Source organism: Sorex fumeus, unplaced genomic scaffold, assembly GCF_029834395.1.
Source record: "Sorex fumeus unplaced genomic scaffold, SorFum_2.1 ptg000022l, whole genome shotgun sequence".
Classification (NCBI taxonomy): domain Eukaryota; kingdom Metazoa; phylum Chordata; class Mammalia; order Eulipotyphla; family Soricidae; genus Sorex; species Sorex fumeus.
The window spans coordinates 1,597,159-1,611,761 of NW_026606079.1; the positions used below are offsets into that span (position 1 = coordinate 1,597,159).

Sequence of the window (14,603 nt, forward strand, 5' to 3'; positions counted from 1 at the left end):
GTGGAGCAGCACCAAATCCGGGGTCCTGGCACTGACCTGATGCCACCAGGGCAGTCCTGGGCCTCCAAGCGCCACCAGCACCCCTCGAAAGAATAGAAAGTGAGGTGGTGGCCACTCAGAGCAAGTGGACTTCAGAGTGGACTAGCTGTGGGTGGGCAGGCGGGATCAGGGGGTGCACCGCAGCCCTCAAATGAAATGAAGCATTTGCCAGGCATGTGGCTGACCTGGGTCCAATCCTGACACCCCAGAGTCCCCTGAGCCTGCGAGTAATCACTGAGCACAGAGCAGAAGTAAGCCCTAAGCCCCGCCGGGTGTGAAGAGAAAAGAAGAAGAAGGTGGGGAGCAGGCGAGAGGCCTGTCGCGGGCAGGCAGGGAGGGAAGCAGTGGAACCCCAACTCCACCACAGGGCCGCTGGGCTGGGTGTCTAGAGAAGGAGGATGGGTGGGTGGGGGAGGAGCGGGCCACCACAGGCAGCAGGAAGAAGCATCTGGGGCCGGCCAGGTTGGGGGTCAGCGGCGAGAATGGCAGAGCCCCAGGACGTGGGCAAGGGTGCTTGGGGGCCCTCCCAGGGCCATGGGTCCGGTTTGCTCCTTCTTCTGCAGTGCCTCAGTAGGCCGGGCAGTGTCCCAGGCTGGTGCCCCGAGGCTTCTCACTATTGCTGGATCCTTCTTTGTCCTTCCAGGCAGGTGTTGGAGGGCCAGAGAGACTCTGGCTGCCAGGATGTTTGCTTTGCACATGGCCCATCTGAGTGAGACGGTCTCTTGAGTACCCCCCAGTGATGCCCCCAGTAATAAAATATATATGTTTGAGGGGCCAAGGCGGTAATGCAGGGGGTAGGGTATTTGCCTTGTACATGGCTGACCAGGGTTTGACCCCCAGCAGCTCATAAAATCCTCCGAGACTGCCAGGAGTGATTCCCTGAGTGCAGAGCCAGCAGCAACCCCTGAACACCGCCGGTGCGACTCCAAAGCAAAAACATAACAAAGCAGAATGTGTTGGAACAGGCTGGGCCCTGCAGGGAGGAATCTGTGAAGGAGAGAAACGGGGGTCGGGGGTATCCGGGAGGCCACAGATGTGTGGGGACGTGGTGGTTGGTGACATAGCTGGTCCTGAGGCCAGTGGCCGGGCAGTAGTGTCCAAAGCGTGGCACAGGGAGGGGGCATGTTGTGCCTTGTGACTTCTCTGACTCTCAGGTCATACGCTGCCACCTGCTTCGGCTGCTGCCGTCCCTGGCTCTCTGACCCGGGGGCCTTGGGAAGGTCACCCTAGCCGGGCCCAAGACTCAGTGCCCTCCTGCAGGGTCGGGCTCCCCACCCCCACCCACCGCTAGGGGGCACCAGGACAACACTTGCGGGGTGCTTCTCCCCTGAAAGGGTGGGGGACACACAGGGAGGCGGCTCCTGGAAGGAGCTTTGTCAGAGAGCTGCTGGGGGGCGTGGGAGGTAGGGCAGCAAAGAAAGGGGCCTGGGCTAGCTCCCTAGCACCCCTTAAGGTCCCCCCAGGCCCACCAGGAGTGACCCCTGAGTACTGTGTGCGGCCAACCCCAAGCAGCCAGTGTGTGCCCTTTGGGCCTGAGGGGCATGGTCTTAGCCCTCCCAGGGCTCCCGCCTGGTTAAAGCACAGCCGGGAGGGCACTTGCCTCGCATGCGGCTGACCAGGGTTCAGTTTCTGGCACCCATGTGGTCCGCTGAGCCTGCCAGGAGTGATTTCTGAGTGCAGAGTCAGGAGAAAGGTCTGAGCAGCTTCACTCAATCACTTAATCACTTAATCCCCGTTATTCATCGATTTACTCGAGCGGGTGCCAGTAACGTCTCCATTCATCCCGGTTGCGTGCTAGCATAGCCAAATGGTATCTGTTTGTTCTAGGAACATGCAGAGCCTCAAACCGATCATTCAGGGTCTTGACGAAGAAGTCTGACCATCTTGTAGGTGGGCGTCCACGTGATCTTTTGATGTCCCGTGGAATCCAATCAGTAATGGCTCTAGTCCAGCGGTTGTCTGTAAACCTCATTACGTGTCCGGCCCATCTGATTTTTGATGCCTTGGCAAATGAGACAGCGTCCCCGATTCTTGAGCGTTGATGGAGATCAGAACTCCGGATTCTATCTCTCATTTGAGTGAATCGTGATATTCCAAGCATAGCTCTTTCGATTCCTCTTTGAGAGACCCGAATAGCGTTCTCATCCTGTTTGAGCAGCTTCAAGTGGGGCCAAGTCCCCCAATGTGACACATGTCCCCCCAACACACTGATGCCACCTCCCACACTCCTCTTTCCTTAGACAAGGCCATTAGCCACGCAGGCTGATGGGTCCAGGCCAGGGGGAAGGCACAGAGGGGAAGTGGATGAATGAACGGAGGGGCCTCGGGCCAGTGGGGAGAGGAGGGGGCTCACCCCAGGAGCAGAGAGTGTGGGGGACAAGAACAGCGAGACAGGGGGCTGGAGCAATAGCACAGCAGGTAGGGCGTTTGCCTTGTACTCGGGCCAACCTGGGTTCAATTCCCAGCATCCCATAAGGTCCCCTGAGCACCGCCAGGGGTAATTCCTGAGTGCATGAACAAGGACTAACCCCTGTGCATTGCCAGGTGTGATCTAAAAAGCAAAAAAAAAAAAAGGAACAGTGAGACAGTCCCCCCGTTTATCATAATAATGCGGGGCAGACACGACCTCCTCCAGGACACACAGCTCCTCTTTATTTGGCCTGACCCGGCAGTGCAGGGGCTTTCTCCAGGCCCTCACCCCCACCCAGACCTGCTTGGAGCTTGGGGGCTGCGGGGTCCGTGCCTCACCTGCCCCACCAAGATTCTGAATTTTGAGGGAGACTGAGCAGCCTGGGGATAAAGCACCCACGCACCGCACATGCTCCCCAGCTGGGCGTTGAACGCAGCGGGAAGAAAGTGCTGTGTCTTCTTCACAGCAGGGATCCTGGTGTCCGGATTCCTCCTCTGATTGCCATCCCCTGAGAAACCAGATACTTTGCAGCGGAAGCCCCTGGCAGCGCTTCGAGGTCCGCACAGGCGGGGCCAGGCTGTCCGGATGCTGAAGTGGCTGCACTTGGAGCTGGTGCTGACTCACTGTGCCACCGGCCTCGCCGAATCCTTGTGTCTCAGCTTTAGATTTTTCTTTTTTCTTTTTCTGGGGGGAGGGGGGGGAGAAGGGCATAGCCGGTGATCCTCAGGGGTCACTCACTCCTGGCTCTGCACTCAGGAGACCATAAGGGATGCCTGGGATTAAACTCAGATCAGCTGCATGCAAGGCAAGCACACTATATGCTATATTATCACTCTGGCCCCTCTTTTTTTCCTTTTGGAAAAATATTTTAATAGATAAAAACTGAACAAAAAAATTAAATCACTCCCCAGGATCTCCTGACGCTAAGCCTTAGCTGAAATATTTTTTAAAAATTTTTATTAGTGAAACACCATGAGGTACAGCTGTAGACTTACAAATTTTTGTGCTTGGGTTTCAGTTATACAATGATCCAGTACCCATCCCTCCACCAGTGCCCATTCTCCATCATTTACATTTTTTTAAAATTTTTGTTAGTGAAACACCATGAGGTACAATTGTAGGTTTACAAATTTTTGTGTTTGGGTTTCAATTGTACAATGATCAAACACCCATCCCTTCACCAGTGCCCATTTTCCACCACCACGGGTCCCAGTATCCCTCCCACCCCCTCCTTTAAAAAAAAAATTCAGGGGCAGAAGTGATAGCACAGCGGGTAGGGCGTTTGCCTTGCGCACAGCTGACTCGGGTTCAATTCCCAGCATCCCATATGGTCCCTCGAGCACCGCCAGGACTGATTCCTGAGTGCATGAGCCAGGAGTAACCCCTGTGCATCACTGGGTGTGACCCCAAAACAAAAAAAAAACAATAACAACAACAAAAAAAAAACATTTTAGGTGAACTTCTTATACTTTAGATTTGGCTTTGTTGTTTTCCTGGAAACTTGGTTAGTGTCCCCAGTGGACCCCCTACCAGAACAGGGCAGTGGAGGGCAGGATGACACCAATAATCTGCCCCATCATCCATTAGCTCCTGAAATACAAGGATCATTTGATTAGGCATTAGGTCATTGAGTGAGGAAAAGCATATTGTGTGTTTCACAGTTTCCCGAAGATGATTTGGAGGAACCAAATCATCCCATCATCCTTCCACCAATCAGATTCAACTCTCTGACTGTGCACTTTTATATGAAAATGGCCCTTTTGGCATCCCTTCCAACAGGAAGCAAAGTCATGGTTTCAACTTTCAAAGGTCAACGGATTCTCCTTAAACTAGCATCTTAAACTCCCCCCAACACACACAGTAAAGGGCAGTTGCGGCTGGAGAGATAATACAGGGAATGAGATGCTCCCCTTGCATGCTAAGGATACAGGTTCAACCCCCCCGCACCCCGTAGGATCCCCGAGCCTCACTGGGAGTGATCCTTGAGTGCAGAGCCAGTAGTAAGCCTGGAGCACTGCTGGGTGTGCCCCCCAAATGTGGGCATCCTGGATTCGGATCCTAATCTCTGCAAGAGGGGGGACGTGGGAGGGCGTGTGTGCAATGGGGGGGGGGGGCTTAGCCAGCAGCACTAGCCTTAGGCAGCCCCGCTACTCTCCTTGCGGGTGGATGCCATCCCCAAGGGCGCTCCCTGACTCACACAGCATCCTGTGGTCAGTGGCCTTGTCGTGGGCAGTCAGGGCCCAGAGCTGCGTGACCCCCAGCGTTCAGGCACTATCTCCCCGTGCCCCCGGCTGCCCTGCAGCCGGGGGCCCCGGGCCTCTCTGTTTCATCACCTCACACAGCTCAGTCATTCATTCCATGAGCGAGAACACGGGTCAAGTGCTTGGGGCAACGCCGCCGATCGCAAGGAGGTGCTGGGCAAAAGCACCTGCCCCTAAGGTCCTTGACTCAGTTCACTCCACGTCGATGGGAGTCCCGGGCTCTGTTCCCGCGACCACAGCCGTGAGCACGACAGACAGAGTAGGCCTGGACAACCTCCTGCACCCGAACGAACCTCGAAGTCAGTCAGTCGTGCCTCCCCAGGGCTGCTGGGGGGTGGGGCGGCCGGCGTGGACTACAAGTCCCAGAAGGCCGCGCGGCGGCGCGCGGGCGCGCATGCGCGGCAGGCGCAGCGGGCGCGGCGGGCGCGGCGGCGGCGGCGGCGGCTCCCCTCAGTCGGCTGTGGGGCGGCGGCCGGACGCCCGTTTGTGTCGCGGGGCGGGTGGCGCGCTCGCGGCCGGCCTCTCTCCTTCTCTCCCTTTCTCTCTCCCGCTCTCTCTCGGCTCCCCCGAGCGCGGCGCCATGTCGGAGCCCGGCGGCGGCGGCGGCGGCGGCGGCGGCGGCGAGGACGGCTCGGCCGGCCTGGAGGTGTCGGCGGTGCAGAACGTGGCCGACGTGTCGGTGCTGCAGAAGCACCTGCGCAAGCTGGTGCCGCTGCTGCTGGAGGACGGCGGCGAGGCGCCGGCCGCGCTCGAGGCGGCGCTCGAGGAGAAGAGCGCGCTGGAGCAGATGCGCAAGTTCCTGTCGGACCCGCAGGTCCACACGGTGCTGGTGGAGCGCTCCACGCTCAAAGGTGCGGCTTTGTGCGGCGCCAAGATGGCCGGGCGGTCACGGGGCGCGGCGGGCGGACCCCGGGCGGGGCGGCCCCCCAAGGTCACGGCGCGGCGGCGGCGGCGGCGTCCGGCCCTCCCGGGAGCGCGCGGGGCCGCGGCCGGGGTCGCTTCCGGGGCCGCCCGCCCCCCCTCCCCCACCCCCGGCGACGCCCGCGGGTGCCGGGCCGGACCCGCCGAGGGAGGCGCCCCCACCCATCCGCCCGCCGCCGGGCCCTGGCGCGGAAGCGGGGGCAAGAAATGCGGCCGATGAGATCCTGGGGTGGGGGCCGGTTTCTCTGTCCACGCGGGCCTGGGGGCGGGGTGGGGGGCCACGCCCGGGCCTGGGCACCGTGGGCCGGCCCGCGCGCCTCCCGCCGGCCCCCCGGAACCCGCGGGTCCCCGCGCCCCGTTTGCGCCCCTGGCCGCCGGGCATCTCCGCTTGCTTGACCTTGGCCGAAATCACGGGGCCTCTTCCGGCGCCTCCCGATGGTCCCCCGGGTCTCCACCGGCCGGCAGCACAGTCACTGTCCCCCCAACCCCGGGGCTTGTCCGCAGTGACTTGCACTTTCGGAAAGTTGGCTGAGGATGCAGTGACCTAAAATTGAAATCTTGTCTCATTCCTGTATTTAGGGAAACCTTTGGGGGGGGGGTGGCGGAGAGGGAGACCCCCGCGGCCGCCGCGGCTGCCTGAGACCTCGCCGGCCCCGCCCTGGCCCTGCAGGAGCCACACCCCGCGGTGCTGTGGGTGGGAGGGGGCGTGGGGCCTGGGGTCCGTCAGCCCATCCGAGGATGCATCTTACACCCGTGTGCTACATTTTTGTTGTGGGGGGACTTTGGGGCCACAGCCGGCTCAGCCCGGGGGGCCCATGTGCGGCCCTGAAGTGCTTTGGGTAACAATGGGCCTGCGATTTCTTTGTCCAGCACCAGAACGTTTTTCAGTAACAATGTGCCTGAAATGTAATTTATTTGCCGGGCTCTGGGTTCCTATCTGCCTCAGGCATCCAGCCAGAGGCCGATAGCAGGCTTTCTGGGTGGTTATTTTGAGTTATGGTTGACATTTGTAATTTGACAAAATGTAACCCAGTTAGTTACAGTGGAAAAGGTAAGCTTGTATTACTCTAGGGAAACAAGTCAGTTCAGCTGGAGCAAAGGCACCACAGCGCAATTATATAACTGATGTTGTAAACTGGGAAAATGCGAAGACTTTATCCTCAGCACCTATTTCTTTGTATTTTGGAGGGGGTTGTCACCTGGCAGTGCTTGGGGTCACTCTCAAGGCCCTAGCGTCGCTGGGGACCCCACATACAAAGCAGATGTTCTTGCCGTTTGGCCCCCACCAGTTGGGAGGGGGTGGCCACACCCTGCAGGACTCAGGGGTTGCTCCTGGCTCTGCACTCAGGGATCACTCAGGGCACCACGTGAGATGCCAGGGATCAAACCTGGTTGCCCGCATGCTTGGCAAGTCCTTACCCACCGCACTCTCTCTCCATGCACCCCCCTTTTTTTAATGGAAAGGGTTCTCCACACACTTGTAATTGACTGTGACAATTTTTTGTTTTTGTTTGGAGGCCACTCTCGATAGTGCTTGGGCTGCCCCTGGTCTGCTCAGGGGTGCTGGTGGTAAGTGGACCCTGTGGTGTGGGGGTCAGCCCTGGGTCTTTTGTATGCGGAGCCTGGAAGCACACTCTCCCCACTCTCCCTCCCTCCCCCCTTCTCCCTCCCTGTCTCTCTCATCTATTCTGTCCTGTTCTTAACCCAGATGAACCTTGGGCGTTTGAGGCTGTTGTTGAAGCTCAGATTCTTTGGGTCTAGGGAAAGCTGGGCGTTATGGTGAGGCATCCAGGTTGGGGAAGGGGCATCTAACAGCAGTGTCTCCCCTGGGTGGAGATGTGGCTGGCCCAGTGCCTCTCCTGCCTGTGCGGATGCGATAGGACTGCGGGAAGGATGCTTGCCTTGGTTTTATTGCCCAGGTTTAATCCCCGGCATCCCATGTGGTCTCCTGAGCACTGCTGAGGTTGGGGAGTCCTTTTTTCTGGCTTGTAGCGGCCTCCTCTTTGCCCCCGCAGAGGCTGCTCCTGGCCATCCTGCAAGGTGAGTGCTGGCTTCTGGAGCACTTTCGACCTGGCGACATTTCAGGCCTCTCCCTGGCAGGTAGCCACTGCCAGCAGTTGGCAGTTCTGGTGCTTGTCTGTGCCCCGCTGTGCCTGACAGGCTGGTGTTGAGGATGGGGTGGGGGTTGTCGTTTAGGCTGAAGACAGTGGCCAGTGTGCGCTGATGGATCCTGACGTGGCATTCTCGTGCCCCCGAGAAATGTGGTTCGTGGGCCGCCTCATCTCTAGGAGTGGAGTGTGAAAGAAAGCTAGTGCATGCTTGAGCGAGGGCCAGGCATGCACCAGGTTTTATGGGCAATGTATCTGCGGGTTTAAAAAAGTTACTTTTGAGGGCTGGAGTGATGACAGTGGGTAGTTTGCCTTGCCCAAGGCCGACCTAGGTTCAATCCCTAGCACCACATACGGTCCAGGAGTGATCCCTGAGTACAGAGCCTGGAGTAAGCGCTGGGTACCTCTGGAGCGATAGCACAGCGGGTAGGGCGTTTGCCTTACAAGCGGCCAACATGGCCGACCCGAGTTCGATTCCTCCGCCCCTCTCGGAGAGCCCGGCAAGCTACCGAGAGTATTCGATATGCCAGACACAGTAACAACAAAGTCTCCAATGGAGACGTTACTGGGCCCGCTCGAGCAAATCGACGATCAACGGGAGGGCCTTTACCTTTTACCTTTTTACCTCTGGTCAAAAAAATATTTTTTTTTTTGGAGACCTCATTTCTCCACAGAATAAAGAAATGTAGTGGATTGATCAGGCGTGTTCAGGGTGGTATGGCCGTGGCTGGAGCGATAGCACAGTGGTAGGGCATTTGCCTTGCACGCAGTGGACCCGACCAACCCGGGTTTAGTTCCTCTGCCCCTCTCGGAGAGCCCGGCAAGCTACTGAGAGTATCTCGCCCGTACAGCAAAGCCTGGCAAGCTACCCATGACGTATTCGATATGCCAAACGCAGTAACAACAAGTCTCACAATGGAGACGTTACTGGGCCCACTTGAGCAAATCTTGAGCAAAACGATGAACAACAGGAGGAAAGTGACAGTGGATTGTTGGCTAAGTCATTTCTGGGGCTGAGGAAGTGGCTCGGGGCGAGGGAGTGTGCTCTCACTATCCTCCAGCTTGGGTCACACCCAGCGATGCTCAGGGCTTACTCCTGGCAATGCTGGGGACCACGTGGGGTGTCGGGGATCCAACCCAGGTCTGCAGCATTGCAAGGCAAACGCCTTCCCCGCTGTACTGTGGCTCCAGCCCAGTATTGGCAGGTGTGACCCAAACCCAAAGCCCTTTCCTCCCAAATGAAAGCGTATTCATGCCAGGCCTTGCCTAGCCTGCCGGGGCTAAGAGTGAGTGGGAGGACTGCGCACCCCCCACCGCCGCCCTGAAACCACAGGCTTGGGGCTCGGACTCCCTGGCGGTCACACCACAGGAGGCACACGCCCTCTGCAGCCAGGACGTGGGCAGGCCGCACGAGAGTGTGGCAAGTTCCACAGAGAACAGTCGACGCTGCCTTTCATTTTTTAATGTATTTGGCAGGTACCAAGGGGGCAACAGCTAATGTGGCAGGAGTTGCTCCTGGCACTGTCTGGATTTCACACGATGCCAGGGATTGAACCAGAGCTGGCTGCGGGCAAGCACAGTGCCTTCGCTCTGGTGCTAACTCTCTGGCCCAGCGCTGCTTTTCAGAAAGTTAAGACTGGGTGGAAACTGAGTTGATTGGCATGATGAAGTGCCAGGCGTGGAACAGGGAGCGTGATTTATCTAGGGTTCCCTCCTCTAATTGGCGAGAAAAGTGAAACAGGATTTTGTTGTTTTTATTTATTTTTGGTTTGGGGGGTCACACCTAGTGGAACTCGGGACTTACTCCTGGTTCTGTGCTCAGAAATCATATGAGGTACCAGGGATTAGACCCTAGTTGCCCATGTACAAGGCAAGCACTCTGTACTAGCTCTCGGCCCAGGATTTTTTTTTTGGGGGGGGGTCACACCCGGCGATGCACAAGGGTTACTCCTGGCTCATGCACTCAGGAATTATTCCTGGCGGTGCTCGGGGGACCATATGGGATGCTGGGAATCAAACCCGGGTCGGCCGCATGCAAGGCAAATGCCCTACTCGCTGTGCTATCGCTCCAGCCCCTCGGCCCAGGATTTTAAACTGAGTTGGAAAAAAGATCCTTCCTTCCTTTCCTAGTTTTTATTGAGCTGAAGTTACTTTGAGGAGTGAGAAAAATTAATATCTTTTGTTTTTTTTCTTGGAGTTATATTTTACTCTTCTTGGATTTTGGGTCACCTTCCTTGTCTGTGCTCAGGACTTATTCTGGGCTCTGCTCAGGGATTGAACCTGGGTCAGCTGTGTACAAGACAAGTGCTTTACCTGCTGTACTATCTGGCCATCCTCTAAATTTTTAATTTTTTGCTTTTTGGGTCACACCCAGCAATGCACAGGGGTTACTCCTGGCTCTGCACTCGGGAGTCACACCTGGCGGTGCTCAGGGGACCATATGGGATGCTGGGAATCGAACCCAGGTTGGCTGCATGCAAGGCAAACGCCCTACCCGCTGTGCTATCGCTCTAGCCCCTCTGGCTACCCTCTAAAGAGAGAAAATACGTGTTCAGAAGAGAACACGAGCCTCTCCAGAGTGGGAAAGGCTGGCACAGAGACACAAAATGGGATAGAATTCAAAGGACAAAGGTTTTAAGAGCAAGCGAAAAAGAGGTTTTAAGGAGAATTTTGAAGCCTAAAAAATTTCTCTGCTTAATTCCTTGGTGCCCACTAAACCAGTGCAAGTCCCATCGCAGCGAGGGAGGGACAGTGCGGCAGGCTCGCCATCTCCTCCCCTTGCACCGTGGTGGGAGTCCCAGCTTCTGGGAAAGGCCAGAGCACAGAGGGCAGTGAGCGTTGGTGTGACCTGGTGTGGCAGGAAGGAGCACCACGTAATTTGGGAGTGTGTGTGGGCCAGAGAAAATGACGGACTTGCTGGGAGCTGGAGAGTTGGTAGGAGGGAGAGTGGCCTGGGGGTGGGGGCAGCAAACTGGCCCTGTCCTTGTCCTCTCCTGAGGAGAGGCGTGAGTCTGTAGAGATTACTGCCCCGTCACACCTCGCAGAAAGTAGCCAGAACCATGCCCGGGGGTCCCTGTCACGGGGACTGGTGGGACTTGCCGCAGAGGCACTTTCCTGCCCATGCCGTGCTTGGTCTGTACCAGGCAGCAGGAGTGCGAGGAAGCGAACCCAGGCCTTACCGAGTGACCACTTGGTAGTGCAGGCAGACCGACCAAGGGACTGCCAACTAGCACAGGCAGACTGACTGAGTACCGCTGGCTCATGCAGGCAGACTGACCAAGGGACCACTGGCTAGCGCAGGAAGACTGACCAGAGTGACCACTTGGTTAGTGAAGGTAGACTGACCGAGTGACCAGCCGGCTAGCGCAAGTAGGCCGACCAAGTAACCGCTGGCTAGTGCAGGCAGACTGACCGAGTGACCACCTGGCTAGCACAGGCGGACTGACCAAGTGACCGCCTGGTTCGTGCAGGCAGACTGACCAAGGGACTGCCAGCTAGTGCAGGAACACTGACCAGAGTGACCACCCGGCTAGCACAGGCAGACTGGCTGAGTGACTACCCAGCTAGTGCAGGCAGACTGACCAGAGTGACCACCCGGCCAGCGCAGGCAGACTGACCAGAGTGACCACCCAGCTAGCACAGGCAGGCTGCCCGAGTGAATGCCGGCTAGCATGGCAAACTGTTCACTTAGGAGTGGCGCTGTGTGACAGGGTCACCAGTTCAGTTATTAGTGCTATCTGGCAGTTCCCTTTCACTTTTTGTTTTGTTTCTGGGCATAGCCCAGCAGCCTGCAGGCCTTACTCCTGGCTCTACGCCCCAGAGAAGCTGGTATGAGCCAGCACCTTACCCTCTGTGCTGCCTCTTTGGCTGCGACTCCCTTTCTTTGTTTTGTGTTGGTTTGGTTTGGGATCGCACCTGTTGGTGCTCAGAGCTTGCTCCTGGCTGTGTACTCGGGGATCTACTCTGGTGGGGCTCAAGCTTGGGACCATATGGGCTGCCGGCAACAGAACCTGGGTTGCCGTGTGCAGGGCAAGCACCGCACCAGTGTACCATTGCTCGATTCCCTCTGCTTCTTCATAGGGAGCTCATTGGTGGGGATTGTTGCTGGGGCCACATCCAGTGATCTTCGGGGGCTGCCCCCTAGGTCTCTGATGGTGCTGGTGGAGCACAGTGCCAGAGATCGAACTAGGATTGGTAGCATGCAAGGTGCGTGCCGTGACAGACTGTGTCTCAGACCTCTACAAAGATCGTAGAAGGTGTCTGCAGAATGTCGAGTCACCGTCACTTGGAAGTACGTACAGATACACCCAAGAGGAAATGACGGCAGTTTATATAACGGTATTGTTGGTTCTTTAACTTTATTACGGGAATCAGACTCGTGCAGAGCAGTCAGACCACGTAATGGTCTTTTTGGAGAATAAGCATGAAATAAACCCAAACTGGATCCGGAGTGTGGGGTTTTTGTTTTTGGTTTGGGTTTTGAGCCACACCAAGCTGTGCTCAGAGCTTACGCTTGGCTTGTGCTCAAGGATCACCCTGGCACGGCGTGGGGAGCATATGTGATGCCGGGGGTCAGATCCTAGTCAGCTGTGTGTAAGGCCAGCGCCCTCCCTCCCGCCGTGCTGCGCTCCTGGCCCAGGGCCTGGTCAGTGGGGATTCGTGGCGTGCTGTCCTGGAGGGCACCCATCTCGAGCTGGTAGGAGCTGCCCTTGGGCCTCTCGTGCCTGCGTGGCCAGTCCTTGGGCGTGCCCGGGGCAGCGGCTGCACTGCAGGGCCCCGAGTGCTCGCCGGGCTAGCATGGCCATGCCGTGCCTGCATGACTCATCGCTGGGAACACTGCCCGGTCTTTGTCGTCGTCCCCTCCCCGGCTCCGGAAGTCCGTGGAGTCCTGCCCCCAGCCGACATGTTTTCTCTGTGAATTTGCTCGTGCAGGGAGGAAGGAACAACGGAGTTAACTTTTCTTATTGTCAGTTTTGTGGGTGGTTTCCTCCAGGGGGAGGAGGATTTTCCTTTTCTCTCTTGCAGGAGAGAATTAGGACAGCACAGCAGTGCGTGTTGAGAGAAAGTGTTTCTTGGCCCCACCCTGGCCACGCTTTGATCCGGGCCATCTGTGCTTGTGCTCCCCACCTTGGGCTTGCGGGCACAGCTCAGCCCAGTGACCGCCCCTTGCCCACGGGTCAGCACTTAGAAAACTCCGGCAGTTGGTGCTGGCGCAACAGTGCAGCAGGGAGGGTGCTGACCGTGCATGCCGCCCAGCTGGGTTTGGTCCCCGGTGCTCCGTATGGTTCCCCGAGCATCCGAGTGTAGCCCCAAAGCAGAAACAGTCGGATCTGTGTGCCGTTTTCAGCCATTTTTGTTTGTTTTTGCTTCGTTCGTAAATGGGGGCTGGAGTGCCACAGGTACCGTGCTTGCTTGCCTTGTAGGTGGCTGACCCAGGTTTGATCCCTGAGTGCTACCAGGTGGCACCAGAACCAGAAAAGCATAGAGCTTCGCTCAGACTCTGCGCACCTCGGTGTAATAGTTTTTAGTGCTTAAAGAAACCTTTCACACCCCAATAGAGCATCTTCCCTCTGCTGTTACGTGTTGGGGTTTAGAAGCCCAGGGTGGGCGGGAGTGGTGCTGGGGAGATGACTCGACTCCGACACAGCTGAGAGTGCAGGTGAGCCAGCGCATCATGCCCGGTTCTTAAAACTTCTCAGTTCTGGGGCCGGAGTGATAGCTCAGCGGGTAGAGCGTTTGCCTTGCACGCGGCTGACCCAGGTTCGATCCCCAGCATCCCATATGGTCCCCCAGCACCGCCAGGAATAACTACTGAGCACAGAGCCAGGAGTAACTACTGAGCATTGCTGGGTGTGACCAAAAAAATTTCTCGGTTCTGATTGTTAAGTATTTTAAATGTTGCTCTTGACCATATTAAACCATCATTGATGACACTCCAGTACGTTCCTAAGATGGCTGCCGGGAACTGTGTTCCTCCGTGAGCCCATCTGGGCCTGGCCTCCAGCTCCCAGCTGGGGTGGCGGATGCATCTCAGCCACACCCGGGCGGGCGGGAGAGATCTGCTATTACTACTTCCTTCCATGCTCAGTGCCCATCTGGCTCCGCCTACTCGGTGGTGCTCAGGCATCATACCTGGTGGAGCTCTGGGGACTGTCAGGCTGCTGGGGATCAAGCCAGGGCCAGCTGCAGGCTTACCCCCTCCCCCCTCCCCCATCGCATCCCTGTACTATCTCAGATCCACCTTTTTTTTTTTTTTTTTTTTTTTTTTTTTTTGCTTTTTGGGTCACACTGGTGATGCACAGGGGTTACTCCTGGCTTTACACTCAGAAATTAGTCCTGGTGGTGCTCAGGGGACCATATGGGATGCTGGGAATCGAACCTGGGTTGGCTGCGTGCAAGGCAAACGCCGTACCCGCTACCCGCTGTGCTATCACTCCAGACCCATACTCCTGGATTTGTACTCAGGAATTACACATGGCAGTGCTCGGGGGACCATATGGGATGCTGGGACTCGAACCTGGGTCGGCTGTGTGCAAGGCAAACGCCCTACCCACTGTACTATTGCTTCAGCCCCCACTTTTTCTTTCTTTTTAAAAACTTCTCCCAGACTCCAAAGGCCGATTTTCTTTTTTTTTAATAGATTTGAATTTAATTATTATGCTTGAGGTCCATCTTTGTAATAGTTTTAACCTTTATGGGTTTGTTTCTAGTTGGGTGCCACACTCATCTGCTCAGGGCAGACCTCGGGGGTTCACGTGTGGTGCTGGGAATCAAACCCGGGTCAGCGGCGTAGGAGGCCAGGACCCTGCCCACTGCGCTAGTGCTCCGGCCTGGTTATGGTTCTGATCCGCAGCTCCCATCTCT

General features: G+C 57.0%; 1 protein-coding gene across 1 annotated transcript in view; it reads left to right on the forward strand.

The window, feature by feature from the left end:
• Positions 1 to 5,290: 5,290 nt before the first annotated feature.
• DYNC1H1 (dynein cytoplasmic 1 heavy chain 1) overlaps positions 5,291 to 14,603 on the forward strand; it is a 54,218-nt gene continuing 44,905 nt past the window's right edge. The window contains exon 1 of the mRNA XM_056113695.1: positions 5,291 to 5,561. Coding sequence (XP_055969670.1) covers positions 5,291 to 5,561 — 271 coding nt within the window. The remainder of the gene's footprint in view (positions 5,562 to 14,603) is intronic.